Raw genomic sequence first — 17861 nt, 5'->3', positions numbered from 1 at the left:
TCTATATACTTGGATACTGTAAAATCCCATTGTGGTACATGGTATAGATCAACATTCCCCCTCTCCAAAAGAATTACCTAACCTACAAGGCTGGTTTAGACCAGTTCCTACTACTCCCTTCTTTAGGAAGGAACATAGCGTCCTTTAGAGGCATCTGAAGCACCAAACCTTATGCCTACCCTAGTTCCTTTTCCCGGCATCCCCACTGTTAAGTGCTGGGATAACCTTCTTGGAAGAGGGTCGATTTTTTTTTTTTTTTTTTTGGACCCTTGCGGTTAAAACCTTTTGACAGGGCCTAATGCCTGCAAACTTCAGCCAGATGGGGCCTCTCACAGGCATCTAATGTTGAAAACTATTGTTCACCCAGGGGCGAGGCTGTTCAGCTCAAACCCTTGATAAAGGTGGCTGCAAATGTGGGTCATTTGACCATTCCTAACTGCCAGGGAAATTGCCCCTTTTTTCCTTATAGGGGTTTGTAGGGCATTAAGGGAATACCTGCATAACATAGTCTCCCCTTCTCTCGTGGACGCTGTCTTTTTTGGCACCCTTTTATTCCTGGGGGCCTGGACTAAAGGTGGGGCTCTATAAACCAAGAAGTCCCTAGTTTTCCCCTTCAATCTTTTAGGATGAATGGGGTGATCCTTTTTTACTGCCCTGGTTGGGCTTTGCTTGCTGGGGGTGTCCACATGCCAGATGGTCCCTTCTTTGAGTGGAATGTACTGTGATTTGGTTTCCCAAGCTGGACTCTGTTGTATTCAACTTAGGTGTTTGGGACCTTTCTTTTAACTTCAGGAAGTTTTAGGAAATATGCCTCTGACAAGACAAGTGTCCTGTTGCTTATGTTGGACAACACAAAGTGTTGCTCTTGATCGCATTGCCTCCTAAGAGACAGGGCATTACCATCCGGCTCTCCCCAATCAATATTCTCTACACCGAAGAAAGAGGTTTTTGCACTTGGGTGCTCCTCATCTCCTGTAAGGCAGGAATAAATTATCCCTGGATGTGCACTCCTGGATTGTCAACAGGCAGACATGGTGGGATCCTGCTGCTGGTACCCACTTATTGGGGAAAGAGTACATCTAGAGGCTTTTATGGGGTACCTGATCACCTGGAGATACGTTCTCCTTACAAAGCTGATTTGCAACTTCTTGAGGAAGTTCCTCCAGATCCTTTTTCTATTCTGTTCTTAATTAGATGAATGTTCTTAGCAGCATGGCTAAGGTTCTTGTTTCTCGCTCCACGACTGTTAAAACTTCATTGGACCTGGCCAGTTATGCTGATTTCTAAAATCATATTGTTGGGCAGGTCCTGCAGAGTTTCTCTCTCAGGCCCAAGAGACATTTCTGGGTGTTTAAGTGGATGAGTCTGTGCTTATCCTCTTGTTGTTCTGGTGTTGTGGTATACCCTCATCTTTGCAAACCCTTGTAGAGGTACTTCTTGGGCTCCCTACTCTTTAGCTAGCCAGATTGCTGATGGAACCCCTGGTTTTTCTACCAGTCTAAAGGGTCATTTAGCTATCCTTGTTGGATATTGCTCTGTAAGGAATCTCATATTCCTTGGATATCTCATTGTGAGATTGGGTGTCTGGCCAGGAAACTTCATTCCTATCGTAGAACATTCCTTTCCTGTATCCTAAGGGTTGGAAGTTTCAGGTGTGAGCCTTTACACTTAAACCAACTAGTCTTTTCTTGTGAATCTCCTTTTGCCCAAGATTCCTTCTGGATATCTGTTCTCCTGGGAACTTGCCCCAGTGTTCTTTCCTTTTGACCACATCACATTGTTTGTCTTTTTCTTCCTTCTAAAGTATCTGGTATGTTGTTTTACCTGATTTTTTTTTTTCATAGCCTTCTGATGGTGTAGCCTTTTTTTTCGAACGGTGATCACTTTTGTCATGGTCTTGAGCATCATGTAATGCTCTGTGGCCTTTCTTTGGTGTTGGAAACTTTCCCTGTTATGCAGGAAACTTCATCTCATCTGGTTCAGATATCGGCATTGGTGTTTCAGATTTCCCTACATGCAGATGGTTCCCATTGACTTCATGGATCTTTCAATGTCTGTTGCCCACCCCTCACTGTTTTTGAGCGTCCCAATTGTTTCTGAATTCCTTTGTCCCTCAGTGGATGAGAGAGAAGATACGATTTTTGTACTTGCTGTAAAATATATTTCTTGGGGTCACAGGGTCCACCCCTCTACGTTTTTTTTCTTTGCCCTGCTACTGCTTTTCACAAAACTGAGGAATGCTTGGTAGAGGAGGGGAATATACAGGGGTTGGCTTGCAATTTTTCTGTTTACCAGTGTCCTAAATCTTCTGTAGGCAGTAATATAACCCAACTGTTTCTGAATTCCTTTAACTCTCAGTGGACTCCAAGAAATAGATTTTATGGTAAGTACAAACAACTTATTTTACAGGCTGTGACTGTTGGTTAGATTATTAAAATTTGTATCTAATTTATTTAAACTTGTTCCTGCAGTTGAGCCGGCTCAGCCCTCTTCAGCATCTAGCAGTGGTAATTCTGATGACACTATTCGGTCCATTCTACAACAAGCAAGACGAGAAATGGAAGCCCAGCAAGCTGCTTTTGAACCTGCCTTAAAAACGGCATCTCTGTCCCAAGCTGATCTTGCCATCATTTCTCCAAAACTTATCTCTACCACTGCAGTGTCTTCAGTGTCTAGTTACTCTCCCTTAACCATGTCACTGAAGAAACACACACCCGTTGTGGACTCTGGCATCTCTACCTTACAGAGCCTTTGTAGCGTAAAAAAAGAGCCCCAAGAGACGTCAATGTTAGACATTCATAGCATGACCGAATCTACGCAGGGAATGCTAAGGCATGTGAAAAATGAGCTGGGACGAGGTACTGCATGGAAAGACCATTGGTGGAACACAGTTCCACATGACAGGAGAACAACGGCACCCCCTGAAGATACAAAAGTTGAAGAGTCCAACTGCACAAAGGAGAAACTTATCACTCAGAACAGGCCGGACCGACAAGGGCCCTCGTCTTCTTCAGAGTACTGGAAGGAGTGGCCAAATGCTGAGTCTCCTTATTCGCAGAGCTCAGAAATCAGCATGACAGGAGCCAGCCGCAGTGAAACGCCCCAGAACAGTCCATTGCCTTCATCTCCAGTTGTATCTATAACCAAACCAGCCAAACCGTCTGTCCCTCCACTAACTCCTGAACAGTATGAGGTGTACATGTACCAGGAAGTGGACACCATCGAGCTCACCCGTCAAGTTAAAGAGAAACTTGCAAAAAATGGCATCTGCCAAAGGATATTCGGTGAAAAGGTAAGCGTGTGTATTATTTTAACTTACCTTCCCATTTGCAAGTTCTGTTTATTACCTACACAGCTTTCCAAAGAAAACGCTGGCATGGGTGCTTTGCTTACAAGCAGTTCCTGATACAGTCTTTGCTTGATTTGTCTTGATTTGCACACACTCTAATAAATCATACAATGCAGCTGCTCACAGCCCATGTTGGCAGAAGGTAGATGTTGTTCCTGGACTGTCAAAACGTGTACTTGACACAGATATGATAAATAAATGTTTGGGTTGGCACAGCACAATACAGCCAGTCTGAAAAATTGCTGAAAGATGCTTTGTGTTAGGGAATACAGTACATTTGTAAGCTTGTAGACTTTTAGATAACAATGTCTGCAAATGTCTCAGGGCACCTATGCCAGTGACCTTGTGGAACATCTAAAAGAAAAAAATTAAAGATACACTACTGCAGGGATTGAAAATGAAATCTTGAACAGGTAGCACAACTTACCTACTAAGATGTTTAATTTTTAGACACTACTACATCAGGTTACATTCATCTCCTTTTTCTGTGATCTGGTTATTCTGAAACGCATCTGCTGGTGATATGCTTACTGACACAAGTATAAACCAGAAGTTCATGTTTCTTTTAGTCGCCCATCAGATTCAAACCTACCTTGGAAGTTTAAATGTGATTGGTGATACAGGTACCAGAGGGAGAAAAAGTAATACAGAACAGCCTTCAGGAATTAAACACCAACTGCCCTCCCCATGATCCTGTAGAGAGCTTTGTGAGTTTATTCTGCAGGGGATTACACATCCCCTTTATGACTTTTAATGCAGTTTCAGTATTTGCCGGATAGCAATAGTAGCTCACTGAATGCTTTCATTAGCTTCTTAGAATTGCTTGATAAATGAAAGTTATAGGTAACAGCATGTTAATTCCATACTTTTGTGCCTGTTTGCTTTGATTAAACTGTGATTTTCATGATGATGTGCATAGTTACATTGGATTAGGCTTCTGAAGCTTGTATGAAGCTATATACAGTCATATAGAGCAGTCCACCCTAGTCTGTTTGGTGAATGAAAGATGAAACTTACTGGTGGATACAGGTAATTGCTCCATTTTCTCTTGCTTCAGCTTTACAGTGTGTATATGGACAAATGACACAACCGTGGATTATGTGAGCACTTATAAAGTCATCATTGAAATTGTTAATGCTGATAAATAGGATTAAAGTGATTATAAAGGCTAATAAAAAAAAAAGGTTTGTAGTTACCTGCTATGTGCAATGGTTTTGCTCAGAGTAGCCCCTCTTCTCCTTGGGCCCCCTGCCAGCACTCCTAGCTTCTACTCTTCTTGGTGTGCAACCACAGGAACCCTCTTCCTATTGTGGCACAGCTGCGGGCTCGATCCCGAGCAACGCTGCCTGTGTCTGCTATCTCTGAACCAGTGAGATCAGGTAAGTATAAGGACTGCATTAAGGTAAAAAACCTTTAGCCTTTACAACCACTTTGTCAGGTTGTGTGTCTGTGTGTACTGCAGATAATGGATTTCACTGTGCAGTAGCGTTTTTGTAATCAGACTTTTGGGTTGCTTACATATATAAAATGGATTAATGAATGTTTTAAGGGAATCTTCAATTGTGGTACCAAAAAAAATAAAAATAAATAGTATCCCATTTTAGTTTACTATAAAGCCAGGGTCCCCAAACTTTTCATAATGAGGGCCAGATTGTATGTTCACTGGCCAAAAAAAGTCACAATCATTTATAAATAAGTTAATAAAATGTGAATGAATTAGATTTTATTCCATGGGTTTTACAAGGTCCCAGTCATTTCTCATTTGCATGAGAGTCCCCTTTACATCAGAGACCCCCCTTACATCAGCATCTCCATCAGGTTCCCCCTTACTTCAAAGTCCCCCCCTTACATCAAAGTCCCCCTCAAATGAGTCCCCATCAGTGTCCCCCATAGATCAGAGCCCCTTTTAGAACAGAGTCCCGCTTTATCTCATTAACCCAGAAGCATGGCTGTAGCAACAGGTGAAGGTGGATCAGGTCTGGGTGGATGAAATGTCGTCTTCCTGTAATACCTGGGGCAAGTATGTGATTGTTGGGCACCAGCAGTCCTAGCAACCAAGGGGGGTACATACAATGACAGCGCAGCTGGGGGAACCTGCGCTGGAAACCCAGGGGAGGGGGGGGGGGTTGGTATTGGGGATGTTGCTGAGAATTAGAGACCATAGGCTGACCTAAAGACCTTGTGAGACCTGTGTAAGAGGCCACTGACCCTAACTCCAGACCAAATCTTGCAGCCGGCCAAACTTGGCCCACAGTCTTTAGTTTGGAGACCCCTGCTACAAAGGAATTGTCTTCTGGTTAAGCCATTCTTCATAAATCTCTCCACCTTGACTAAATCCCCAGTTCCAGCTGAAGAAAAACAGCCCCAAAGAATACTTTTTGGAATTATGGCCAAAAAGTTCAGTCTTGGTCTCATAACACATTTTCCCACATGCTTTTTGGCAGACTTGATGTAGTTTTTTTGCAAAATGTAGCTGGGCTTGGGTTGTTTTCTTCAAGAAAAGGCTTCCGTCTTGTCCCAGCCATGTGGAGAATATGGAGATTGTTGTCACATGTAGAGCACAACCAGTACTTGCCAGATATTCCTCTGGCTCCTGTAATGTTGCTTTGGGCCCCTTATAGCAGCCTCCTGGACCAGAAGAATGGCTTTAACAGAGGATGATCAAAGTTTTGGAATAGCCCAGCCAGAGCCTGTGGCCAGAGCCTGAGTCCAGTTAAAAAATCATTGGGGGCCTGAAGAGGGCTGTGTACAGGAAATGCCCTTGCAATCTGACAGATTTGTCTTTTGCATTTTCCCAAGATTCCCAAGTCAGGATGCGCCATGCTGAAAGACTCCTATGCCAAAAGGCAAAGATGCTGTCATAGAATCAAAAGGTGCTTCAACAAAGTATTTAAAGATGTGAATATTTATGCAGCCAAGTTATTGTATATACACCTCAGATCGGTGGATGCCCTGGACCAGGTTCTGCAAGTCATACCACAGACTGCAGCTGTCCTCCTTAGAGCCAGCAGGGCTGTACACATGTTCAACCCTTTCTTAATGACCTTAGTGGAAAAGCCATCTACATGTCTAATAATATACCTACCAGGAGAGCAAGGGGGGCTGTTGTGGTTACTTTTTGAAAGTACGGTTATCCTAAATCCTAATTTTCCAGTTTGGCACTGCCCTTTTATCAAAGATGATTCTTTCTTTTTTGCAAGATGTGACACTTATGCTGCACAAATATATTCCATAAAGATTAAAAGCTTTATACATTACTGCTTAATAGGATAGTACTGCCTTCCCTTCAGATTAGCACATGATAGACTTATGGGGACATCTGGTTTGTACCTCTGAGGCTACAGTTCACCCAAAAGGGAAAGTTCTGTTCCCAAACTCCTTCCCCTGCAGCCTCCTGGGACATGTCACAGGTCCCAGAAAGCTGCAGGACCAATCAAATAGCGGTGAGCAGCCGACTGTGAAGTCACAAGCAGTCACAGCCAGCTGCCCACAGTTAGCCTCGGTTCACACCAGAGGCGGCACGACTTGCAGGTCGCCTCACCGAGGCGACCTGCAGACGACTGCCCGGGCGACTTGCAAAAGGACTTCTGTATAGAAGTCTATGCAAGTCGCCCCAAATCGCCCCCAAAGTCGTACAGGAACCTTTTTCTAAGTCGGAGCGACTTGCGTCGCTCCCCTTAGAACGGTTCCATAGCACAGAACGGGAGGCGACTTGTCAGGCGACTAGGTCACCTGACAAGTCGTCCCTGTGTGAACCGAGCCTTAGGCTGCTTTCACACTGAGGTGGTTTTCAGGCATTTTATCGCTAGAAATAGCCTCTAACGAACGCCTGAAAACCGCCTCTCCATTCATTTTAGTGTGCCTTTTCACACTTGGGTGGTGTGCTTGCGGGACATTAGGAAAAGTCCTACAAGCAGCATTTTTGGGGTGGTTTGTATACACCGCTCCCAAAATGTCCTGCGCATTGAAATGAATGGGCAGCGCTGCCGAAGCGCCGCATCACAGGCGCTTTTAACCCTTTCTTCAGCCACTAGCAGGAATTTAAAGCGCCCGGCTAGAGGCCGAAAAGCACCGCTAAAATGACACCCAGCTACTTTGACACTCGGGCAGGCGTCGGAGGTAAAACGCCGCTATTTTTAGTGGCGCTTTACTGTTGTTTCAGCCGCTATTCGGCCACTAGCGGGGGTGCTTTTAACCCCCGCCACTGGCCAAAGAAGGGTTAAAACCACCCGCAAAGCGCCGCGCTTTGCCAATGGTTTGGCAGCGCTGCCCCGTTTAGGAGCCCCAAATTTATACATCACTCCTACAACGCTGCAGAGATGCTGCTTGCAGGACTTTTTTTTACCATCCTGCAAGCGCACCGCTCCAGTGTGAAAGCACTCGGGCTTTTACACTGGGGAGACAGGAGAGGCTCTTTACAGGCGCTATGCAGGTGCTGTTTTTAGCGCTGTAGCACCTGTAAAGCGCCTCAGCATGAAAGTAGCCTTAGTATGCTGGCACCAGGGACTAAAGCCCGGTGAAGAAACTGGCCAGGTGGGGACATTACTGGATCCTGGGGCAGGTGAGTGTCCTATTATTAAAAGTCAGCAGTTACATTTTTTGTAGATGCTGACTTTTTAAAAATGACTGAACAACCGCTTTAAGAGTGAGCATTTCCCAAATTCAGAAAATACTATGGGCTTATTGCTTAGCTGCTGCATGGGAAGAAAAGCTTGACACCCCCATGGTCTGATTTGCTTTGGACAAACAGGAAGAGGTTAGGTTGTCCGTTTTTTACATCCATCTGCATTCCTATTTGCGAGAATTTCCTTCACTTCTTTACAGGACAGTAAATGAGAACAAATCTTTTCAATGGGTACAACAACACATTTTTAGCAAAGCGAGGAAGGGTTCGAATGTCCTGGTGACAGCAGCCCTCCCCCCTTTTTCTTCACAATACCTAGAGCACAATCTTCCCGAAGGAGTCACAGAAATTGTAACTCTTCCCCGCTGTATCCTAAATGAAATAGATCATTTGGCTTCAATGTTCACTTGCTTGCTTTTATTTTAGTGATGTAAATACATTTTCCGCAATGTACATGTGATTTTTTTTCTTTTTTGTGCATTTAATACATACATATCATTTTATAAAGCTGGTAGTATAATACTAGACTGATCTGCTTGCTCTGGTACAAAATCCTGTACTTGATTAAACAAGGGCCAAAGCTACGGAGGTAAGAGCAATATTTCTGACAAAACCTGTGTGTTGAATTTGCAGGTGCTGGGCCTGTCACAGGGCAGTGTCAGTGACATGCTGTCCAGGCCGAAACCCTGGAGCAAGCTGACCCAAAAAGGCCGGGAACCATTCATTAGAATGCAGCTATGGTTGAACGGGGAGCTTGGGCAGAGCGTCTTGCAGTCACAAGGACAGCAACAAGGACAAGGTACTATAAATAAAAACTTTGTGTGAGCTTTGCTGTACACTACCTAATTTTCCTCTTTTACTCTGTTTAAAGTGATTTTGGCAGCAGGCAGTGATATAGTCAGAATATGACCTTGGATAATTCTATCAGACAGTAATGACAGGGAGGCACTGTACTGCCAAGCTCTTGTACTCATTTAGTTGTGTGGAAAGTGAGATTTGTTCCGCCCGTGGCGGGCACTGCATTCCATGGGTTTTAGTGCCCTGTGGCAAAGAAAGTGCTGATGTATGACGATTCTTGCAGAGCTGATATTTGCCATATCCTTTGCTGACTTACCTTTTGTTTCCATTTATAGCCCTGCAATCTGCGGCAACTCAGCAGGATCCTGTTATCGAAGGATGTCCAAGTCCAGGTACTTTATAGTGAATCTTTTTTTTTTTTCCACCGTGATCTGAGTAAGGTTATATGTAGACTGCCTCTACGTGCTCTTCTGATATTTGGCTGTGCTTGGGAAAATCATCTGTGGCATTTTAAATGTAAATTTTCTTCATCAACCAGCATTTTCTGTTTTCAAAGTACAAAATGTTTTTTGCAGATTCAGCACATAATTATTCAGAGTGTTTGGTGTGGATGAGGCAGCAGTATACCTTTTTCCAAACACCCAAAGATAAAACAAGCGTGGTTTTTAAACTGAATTTGAAGTTGCACGGTGTGTGTTTGTCAAGATGTTTTGGTGAAAGATCTGCAATGACGAAATTTTTCATTTACGTTTTCTAATGTATTGCGTGGAATAGTCAAAACATTAGAACCTAGGTCTCCACTAAAATATTGGCTTGGTTCACACCTATGCGTTTTTTGCAAAAACGCACTACAGTCCATTTAACATTGGTTCAATAGACTTTAATGGAGATGCTGCAGAAAAGCATGTGTGTTCTTTACGTGTTTTTGAGGCGTTTTTTAATCTGCCCAACAACAAATTGGGCAAAAAATAAACAAAAATGCGAAACGCATCAAAAAACTCATGAAAAACGCGGCAAAAAAGCCTATGCAAAAAACAAGTCTTAAAATTTGCAGTTTACGCAAAATTTGCCATTTACATAGGTTGGAAGTGGGTGCAGTGGAAATCTATTCAGAAGTTTTGTGTAGGTGTTTTTAGTAGAGCGGGAAAGAATAAGAATCTCTGTTTTTTTTTTTTTTGTCTTGTGTTTCTTTCCCCTCACTTCCTGGCTCTGTGAACTGAGTGTTCCTGAGAGAAAGGGAGGGAAAAATCCTTAGTAGGGACACTTTTTTTCAAAGTCCTGTAAGCACTTTTGAGGGTACTTGCAGTCATCAGGGCCAACCACCAGCTATATTTTGTCCACTACTAACGAAGTAAGTTGGCAGACGGCACTGTTCCTGTTTCACACTCACTTCCAGCACCGCCAGCCTGATATCTGCCAATAGTACTGTTAATATCAGCACATAGGATAAGAATGGGATTTTTTTCTACCCCCATATACACAAGCATTTATAAATGCACTTACACTATATCTGACATAAGAGAAATAAGTAAACTACCACTGCATAACCCCATCTAAAATGTTTTTTGTCTGGCCGTCATGCAGATCCCCCCCAAAAAAAATTCCTTCACATAGTTGGGTGCTTAAAGTGGTAGACAGGTTTGCTTTACTTTACTGCACTTCACTCCAATCCTTGGTAAATAAACTGCAGTGGCCCCCTTGGAAGTAACAATGGACAAAGGGACTTATCAAGCCCACAAATCTATTCCCCTTCCCAGCTCATTATTGGTGATGGAGCTTACACAGAGTTGTTGATGTCACCATCCCTGTCACATCACCGTGTTTTGGGCCCAGGGATTGGCTGCTCAGTCCCAGGTGTACAACCTGGGAGGTGGTCACATGCTTCCCTATACTCTGAAGTACTGCATATTTGTAGTGTCTGTTCTGGAGCAGCAGAGTGAAAAAGGAACAAAGAGAAGGTGAATATAAGTGGATTAGAGGGTGAACTAGTAAAAGACTCTGAATGGGCACAGTGACTGTTTCTACAGAAACCAGTGATCAGTCTTCTATGTAACTCAGTCTAAAGAGCTGTGATCTGTACAGATATTCCTCTACTGCAATTTATAAACATCATAAGATCTGATCTCTGTGTGACCTATTGTTCTGAAAGCTCACTTTTTCTAGCACATCCAAGCAGCCTTGTGTTCCCCTTACTCATACTTGCTGTACTCCGCTGCTGTACATGTTGCACCAGCGAAGGTGCTCACAGAGAGTACTTTATTTTGGTTAGTGTCCTCTCATTATTATACTGGAGGTGGAAAACTGCATTTGAAGTTACAGCTGTGGGTGTTCCCGAGGGACTCGGTCTTTCTTCTTCGTTCGTCTATATTCTGAGCCATCATCCATCATGTCTAACCTCACGCTGCTTAGCAGAAGACAAACCCATAGGAATAGAAACTCGTACAACAACAAAAGACAACTGCTAATTAAGGACTGTTTTTTTCACCCCCAACCAATGCATACCTTGAATAATGGCTTCTACATAAGTGACTTAAATGTCCGCAATATGTTTAGATCTGCTTAAAATAATGTGGAACACAAACAAAAGTCCTTTTTGTTAATTATATCACACGGCAATTAATCTTCAGAGTCTCTTAGGAGGGGCCACGGAAGACAAAGGAGTTTGCAGATTGAATTACCTTATAAAGGTTATTAAAGTAACTTGACTGAACTTTTACTATTTTTCTCTAAAAGTTTTAGTTGCCTAATAAAGTTTTATATACATTTATTTTACATCAAACTGTCTAATTTATAAACATTACTTAAATGATAGTTTTAAAACTGAGGAAAAGAGTGGTATTTCTGGACTATTTACGTGCTTTAAAACAAAATACCAATACAGAACACTCTGGAGTAACATCTTGTAAAATAATATAATAAATAACGTAAAATAATGCAGTATAACCCTGGTCCTGGATATAAAAAATGGTTCAAAAGTAAAGCTGTCTGTTATTTTCCAACACTAGAATCTTAAATCTAAACTCAAGTCATCCATAAAAAAAAAATTACTCAGGTGTTTTAAAGCAGAGGAATACCTAACTTCTTCCTCGCTCCCACAGGCTTTTTCACAGCCATATGACCAGTCCCACAAAGCAGCTCCCCTGCATCATTGTGTGGCTGCTCACTATTTGATGCCATTGCGTACAATGCAGGACCAGCATTGTATGTGAGGACATCGAGGGGTCCTCCCACAATGAACAAGCAGTGGAGAGTACCAGCGACTGGAGGGATGAGGAATAACGCAAAGCCCCGTATGCATGGGCCGAATGTCTGGTGGCATCAGCCAGTTCAGTAGAAAAAAATCCAACCTGAGCTGTTTGTTTTTTTTCGTTCAGCTGGGTTGCATGAAAAAAAGCTAGCAGTGTGTACTAGGTTTCTATTGATGCCGCACGACATTCGGCCTGTGTGGTGTGTAAGGGGCATTAAGTATTCCTCTACTTCAAACCTCTCCTAGCCTAAATAGCATTGAAACTTTTCTATTGAGGATGGACCACACACTACAATTTTTTTTTTTTTGTTTTTTTTTTATGGCTGATTGGAGTTCAGCTTTAGAGGGAGGATGTGATTGACTGATGTGGTCAATACAGCAGGCAGCTAATAGATAAAGTTGTAATAAAATATGTAGTCTTGGACAGAGCATACTAATTAAAAGTACACAATCTGTGAATCCAAAATCTTAACATATATATTTAAAGGGAATCAGACCTGGTACAGCAAAGGACTTTGCTGCTTACAAAGGCTCTGGCATTTAACTGTTCGATGACAGGGGCTCAGGAAGAGGCTAGATACAGCAGTTGAGGCCCAGTGTACAACATAGGTATGGGTTCTAAAGGACCAGAAAAGAAACGGAAATCTGGTTTAGAGACTAAATGTTCACTTCACAAAACTAAGGCCTTATTCACACTGGCACTGTCAAACCTGCATTCATATGGGTTTTAGAGGACATTTCTATAAACATATGAATGCATGTAAGGATTTTTTAATGGTGCCATTCACATTGCATTTACCTGCATTTAGGTGCAGTCAGTTCAGCTGCATTTAGAAAAAAAATGAATTTTGTATGTCCAGGATCTGATTAGACATTCTAAATGCACATAAACTTGCTTTAACCGCTTGCCGCCCGGCTCAAAAGTGTCCGATCTGTCCGCCATAATGTTGCAGTCACAATAAAAATCGCTGATCGCCGCCATTACTAGTAAAAAAAAATTATTACAAAAAATGCCATAAAACTATCCCCTATTTTGTAGACGCTATAAATCAATAAACGCTTATTACGATTTTTTTTTTTTTTTTTACCAAAAATATGTAGAATACCTATCAGCCTAAACTGAGGAAAAAAAATGTTTTTTTATATATTTTTTGGGGATATTTATTATAACAAAAAGTAAAAAATAATGCGTTTTTTTTCAAAATTGTCGCTATTTTTTTGTTTATATCGCAAAAAATAAAAACCGCAGAGGTGATCAAATACTACCAATGTGTGGGGAAATTTGTGGGGAAAAAAGGACGTCAATTTTGTTTGGGAGCCACATCGCACGACTGCGCAATTGTCAGTTAAAGCGACGCAGTGACGAATCGCAAAAAGTGCTCTGGTCTTTTGCCAGCCAAATGGTCAGGGGGCTGAAGTGCTTAAAGCAGGAACCTCTAAACACAGGAAAAAATTATTTTTTTATAATTATTACTTGAGTTATTTTCACTTGAGTCCAATGAGATTTGAAAATGACATGTTTGAAATAAAGATCCTAATTTCTGTGTCAAAGCTTTGTTAAAGAATTGTGCCCAATGGCAGTTACTTACAGGAACTCCAAAATGCCTGAATTTCAGCACTTATTTTTTACCTTGTGCATATTTTTGATTGGGCTAGATTCTATTTGAGTGACAGCCAGGACTCCCAAGATTGATTCATGCTAGCCTTGTAACTTTGAATGCTGCTTAGGGACCCTGCTCAGGCTATTACGGTCATGTTCAGTGGATTACGCTGTAAGGGGGCGGGCTGGGAGAGTCCGCCCTGACTCTGGGGCTTAGTAATGGAGGTGGGCAGGGTGAAACGCGTTGGAGCCTGGCCTGGAAGGAGAATGCTGAGGCTGTTTTTATTCGTTAGTTGTATGGCTGGGAACGATGTAAGGTTACATTTTTACACCTGTACAATGTACTTGGTAATCTTTTGTATGTACATATGTAGGCTTATTTTGATACATAAATAATCTTGTTTTAAATGTGTACACTGTACTGGCTTTCTTATCAGAATTGCCCATGAATTATGGTTTCAAATTTTTTGCAGCTCTATAAATTATGATGTAAATGAAATCCTTGTACTGTATGAGGGGATTTCATGTATATTATGTAAGCTCTACCTGGTTCTTTAGGCACCAGGATTTTAGCTTGATTCCTGCATTGTACTGTACTTTGCACACTGGGTAGGATGAATTTCATGACCATGTAAAACCAAAACCTGATATGGATTCATTGACTTTTGATCGAGTTTGATGGAGTGATGTTTGAAGTTGAAGTTTAGTATTTTGTTTTAATTTTTTTGTGGGGGGGGGGGGTAGTACCAAACACTTATGTGTTTTAGTGTGTACCCCTTTTACTGCAAGCTGCTGTTTCTCATTGAAATCTTTGCTTCAATTGCTTGATATCTTCTGGCACTGTGAGAACAGCCATCGCCACTAGTCTAAAGAGTTGTGCTTGTTTGCCTGCCCCCTCCAGCATTCAAAATGCTTGTATTACTATACTCACGCAGTGCGCCACATTCTGTGACTAGAGGAGGGGCAGCTCAATGATGGGGTTGGGTGAGAGGTGCAACTCTTCAGACTAGTAGTAGCGGCTGTTAACTCTCACAACGCTGGATGATAACCACTTAAGACAATTTCCGACACCTATGAAGGAGGCACTGAAAGGAAGATTTTTACAAGAAGCCTGCAGGTAATGCAATACACACCATTACACATAACTGTGCTTGATGCTGTATCCTCAGAAAAAAAATCTAAACTTCAGCTTTCGATGCAATAGAATCCATTTATTCTTTTATTCTTAGAACAAATTTAAAAGGTTAGGCAGGCAGATTTGCTTCTACAAAAGCACAGTTTTAGACAGGAAGTAAAATTAAAGTGATTGTAAAGTCTTGTTTTTCTTAAGTTAAAAATAACAAACATGTTATACTTACCTGCACTGTGCAGTGGATTTGCACAGAGCAGTCCAGATCCTCCTCTTCGGTGCTCGTGGCTCCTCCCTTTTTTTTAAGTGCCCCTACAGCAAGTAGCTCAGCTCCCTGTGCCCTGCCCCCTTTCTCTCCTGATTGGCTGACTGACTTTGACAGCAGCGGGAGCCAATGGCGCTGCACTGCTGTTGCAGCATCTTCATGCATAGAGGAAACCTAATATCCTTAGGGATTAGAACACCTGTCAGTTTTTATTGCTGTCTGTACCCCTGTTAGGAAGATTCATCCTCTATATCAATGTTTCTCAACTCCAGTCCTCAAGGAGCCCCAACAGGTCATGTTTACAGAATTTCCCTCAGATGAAACGGCTGTGATAATTACAGGCAGTAAAACTTATCAAATCACCTGTGCAAAATAATGGAAAACCTGAAAACATGACCTGTTGGGGCACCTTGAGGACTGGAGTTGAGCAACACTGCTCTATATTTCTCCTGTTTACCATTATCAATAAAAGTGAAAGTAAAGAAAATCCCAAATTTTGGGTTGTCCCCAGAAAAGTAATAGAGGGGCAATCTTCCAGTGGGGACAATAGTTTTGGTGACGAGTTTAGATGGCGAAAAAAACTCTGACAGGGGGTTATAACCCTCCTTTGCTTTATCCAAAATTAAAAAAAAAAAAACGTTTTCCCTATAGTTCTACTTTAAACTGAACATGGCATCCGTTTTAGGGATGTAGTTATTGGAGCGACCAGGTTGTGAAAAATTACAGCCACCATCTTGTAGGCCGCATCACCTAAACCAGTTTGAATGCAGAAATTTAAAGTTTGAGTGGCATATACAGTATTGTATAGCAAATCAGTTATAAGGGTAAAAAAAAAAAAGCTTTGTACATGTTCAGCAGGTTTTATGCATTCTCTATTGAGACATGTTTACCATTTTTCTAGTCATTTTCTCCTGTTCATGATTATGTGTTTCCGTAAATGAAAACATCTAAATTATTTTAGCTGAGCTCTTTATTGCAGCTACCTGGCTTAAGGCATCCTCAGCAATAGCTTTGGAGGCCGTACCTGAACCCCTGGACTAGACTGAATATTGCAAGGTCTGACTGATATGTGACAGACAGACCTAATACAGATCTCTGTGTACCGTGTTAGCTAGCCACAGAGCTCTTTCCAGGTCCAGAGCCACTACACAGCCTCCCGAATCTGTGTCTTACAGCAGTAGAGGCCTCTAGACCCACTCTTGCTGAGGCTCCGCATGATGAAGTGTCTTACAAATCCTTGCTGGATGATTTTGTTCTGATTTGTTTCCTTTGCTAGACTAAGGGGAAAAGTACCTGTTTGTCCCAGCTTAAAGAAGCCTAAATCACAAATTAGGAAAACATGTGGTTTATCCAAGATTTTCTCAGATGATAAAAAGGTTTTTATTCCAGCATTTTCACTGTTACAAAACTAAAAGGGGAGATTCTACCTATTTGGCATATGAAGACTTTTTAAATCTCTTCATTCTAGTCCAAAAATTCCACATGGAATCTACCTGATCTGTCATATCTTCCCTCTATCAGGGAGATTTTCTAGCTTCTGTGGACGTCAAGGATGCATACTTGCACGTCCCTATCTTTTCAGCGCATAAACGCTACATACATTTTGCTGTGGAAGAGCAACACTACCAGTTTGTAGCCCTACCATTTGTCTTCCACACCCCAAGTGTTCATTAAGGTATTGGTACCTCTGCTAGCCTTAAGCCTAGTACTCACTAGTTTTTTTTTGTTCAACCCAGTGTGGCTGCCTGCGTGGGATGGTGTATAAGATTCTGTCTCTGGTTGGGGGTTATTGGATGTGGACCACTAGGTTCAGCAACAAACTAAACTGGTTTCTCTCCAGATTCAGAGATCATCTGGCATAAGCAGTGAATGCTCTGGTGACTCCTTCGGAATCAGTGCAACATAATCTATTCCTTCCTCCCCCAACCTCCTTTCTTGTCTACTTTGTAGGATCGAGATGGAGGGTATTCAAGTGATCTTTATAGCTCTGAATTTATCCCCAGGCAAATGTGGTACTCTGACCTGATGAGACTTCTGAAAGACATTTTGTTGGCTCTTTCAGATTGTCAAGATTTCTTACTCCAACGACCAGTTTACCATCCTGCTTCATGGTTACTGGCTTTAATGGCATTACTGTTGAAGCACAGGTCTGGAGAGACAGACAGGGGTCTTTCTTTCTGTTATTCCCATGCGCTTTAAACCTAGGAAGTCTATCACCCACAAGGTCTACCATCAAGCATGGAAGGCTTATTTCGCCTGGTGCGAACAAAGATTTCTCCCTAGGAAATATTTTATGAGAAGAATCTCAAGCTTCTGAAATCAGTCTTGGGTCAGCATGTGGCCCTGAACACCACTGAAGGGTAAATCTTGGCCCTTGCATTCTTATATAAAAGACCGCTAGCCTCCTATTCGTTGGTCAAGACTCCTGTACAGGTTGTCTCTAATGTAGCTCCTCCTATACAGCCACCTGTGATTACATGGAATTTAAATTTGGATCTCTTGGCTCTTCAAAGACAGCTTTTTGGCCCATTATAGATGGTTGTCCTTTAAGATCACACTCACAAAGTTGCTTCTCTTGTTGCCATCATCTATGCAAGGTGTGTGTCTGAACTGGCAGCCCTGCCCTGTAAAGGCCCATATCTGGTCTTGCACACGGATAAGGTAGTGTTGAAGCCTAGAGCCTCCATTTTTCTTTAGGTGGTTTCGGCCTTTTATCTCAACCATTACGGGTTTTTTTTCTCTCTCTCAATCTGGCTCCAGTGCATCAAAAGGAAGCTTCTGTTAATTGCCTGGGCGTAGTTTATGCAGTGTAGGCTTACTTCCAGCCACTGCTTCCATTAGAAAGACTG

The 17861-nt window shown here is 42.2% G+C and overlaps 1 protein-coding gene across 5 annotated transcripts in view; it reads left to right on the top strand.

Moving 5' to 3' along the window:
• The window catches only part of CUX1 (cut like homeobox 1), a 536633-nt gene that overhangs the window by 380508 nt on the left and 138264 nt on the right, over positions 1-17861 (top strand). For 4 of the 5 annotated variants that reach the window (XM_073616662.1, XM_073616663.1, XM_073616660.1 and 1 more), the window contains 3 exons: positions 2472-3292; positions 8607-8772; positions 9107-9163. The exons of the other annotated variant lie outside the window; for it this stretch is intronic. In XM_073616662.1, the coding sequence (XP_073472763.1) occupies positions 2472-3292; positions 8607-8772; positions 9107-9163 (1044 nt within the window). The remainder of the gene's footprint in view (positions 1-2471; positions 3293-8606; positions 8773-9106; positions 9164-17861) is intronic. 5 annotated transcript variants of the gene reach the window in all.

The sequence above is a fragment of the Aquarana catesbeiana genome, linkage group LG02, assembly GCF_042186555.1.
Source record: "Aquarana catesbeiana isolate 2022-GZ linkage group LG02, ASM4218655v1, whole genome shotgun sequence".
In the NCBI taxonomy this organism is placed as follows: domain Eukaryota; kingdom Metazoa; phylum Chordata; class Amphibia; order Anura; family Ranidae; genus Aquarana; species Aquarana catesbeiana.
This window is presented reverse-complemented; position numbering and strand designations above follow the sequence as displayed.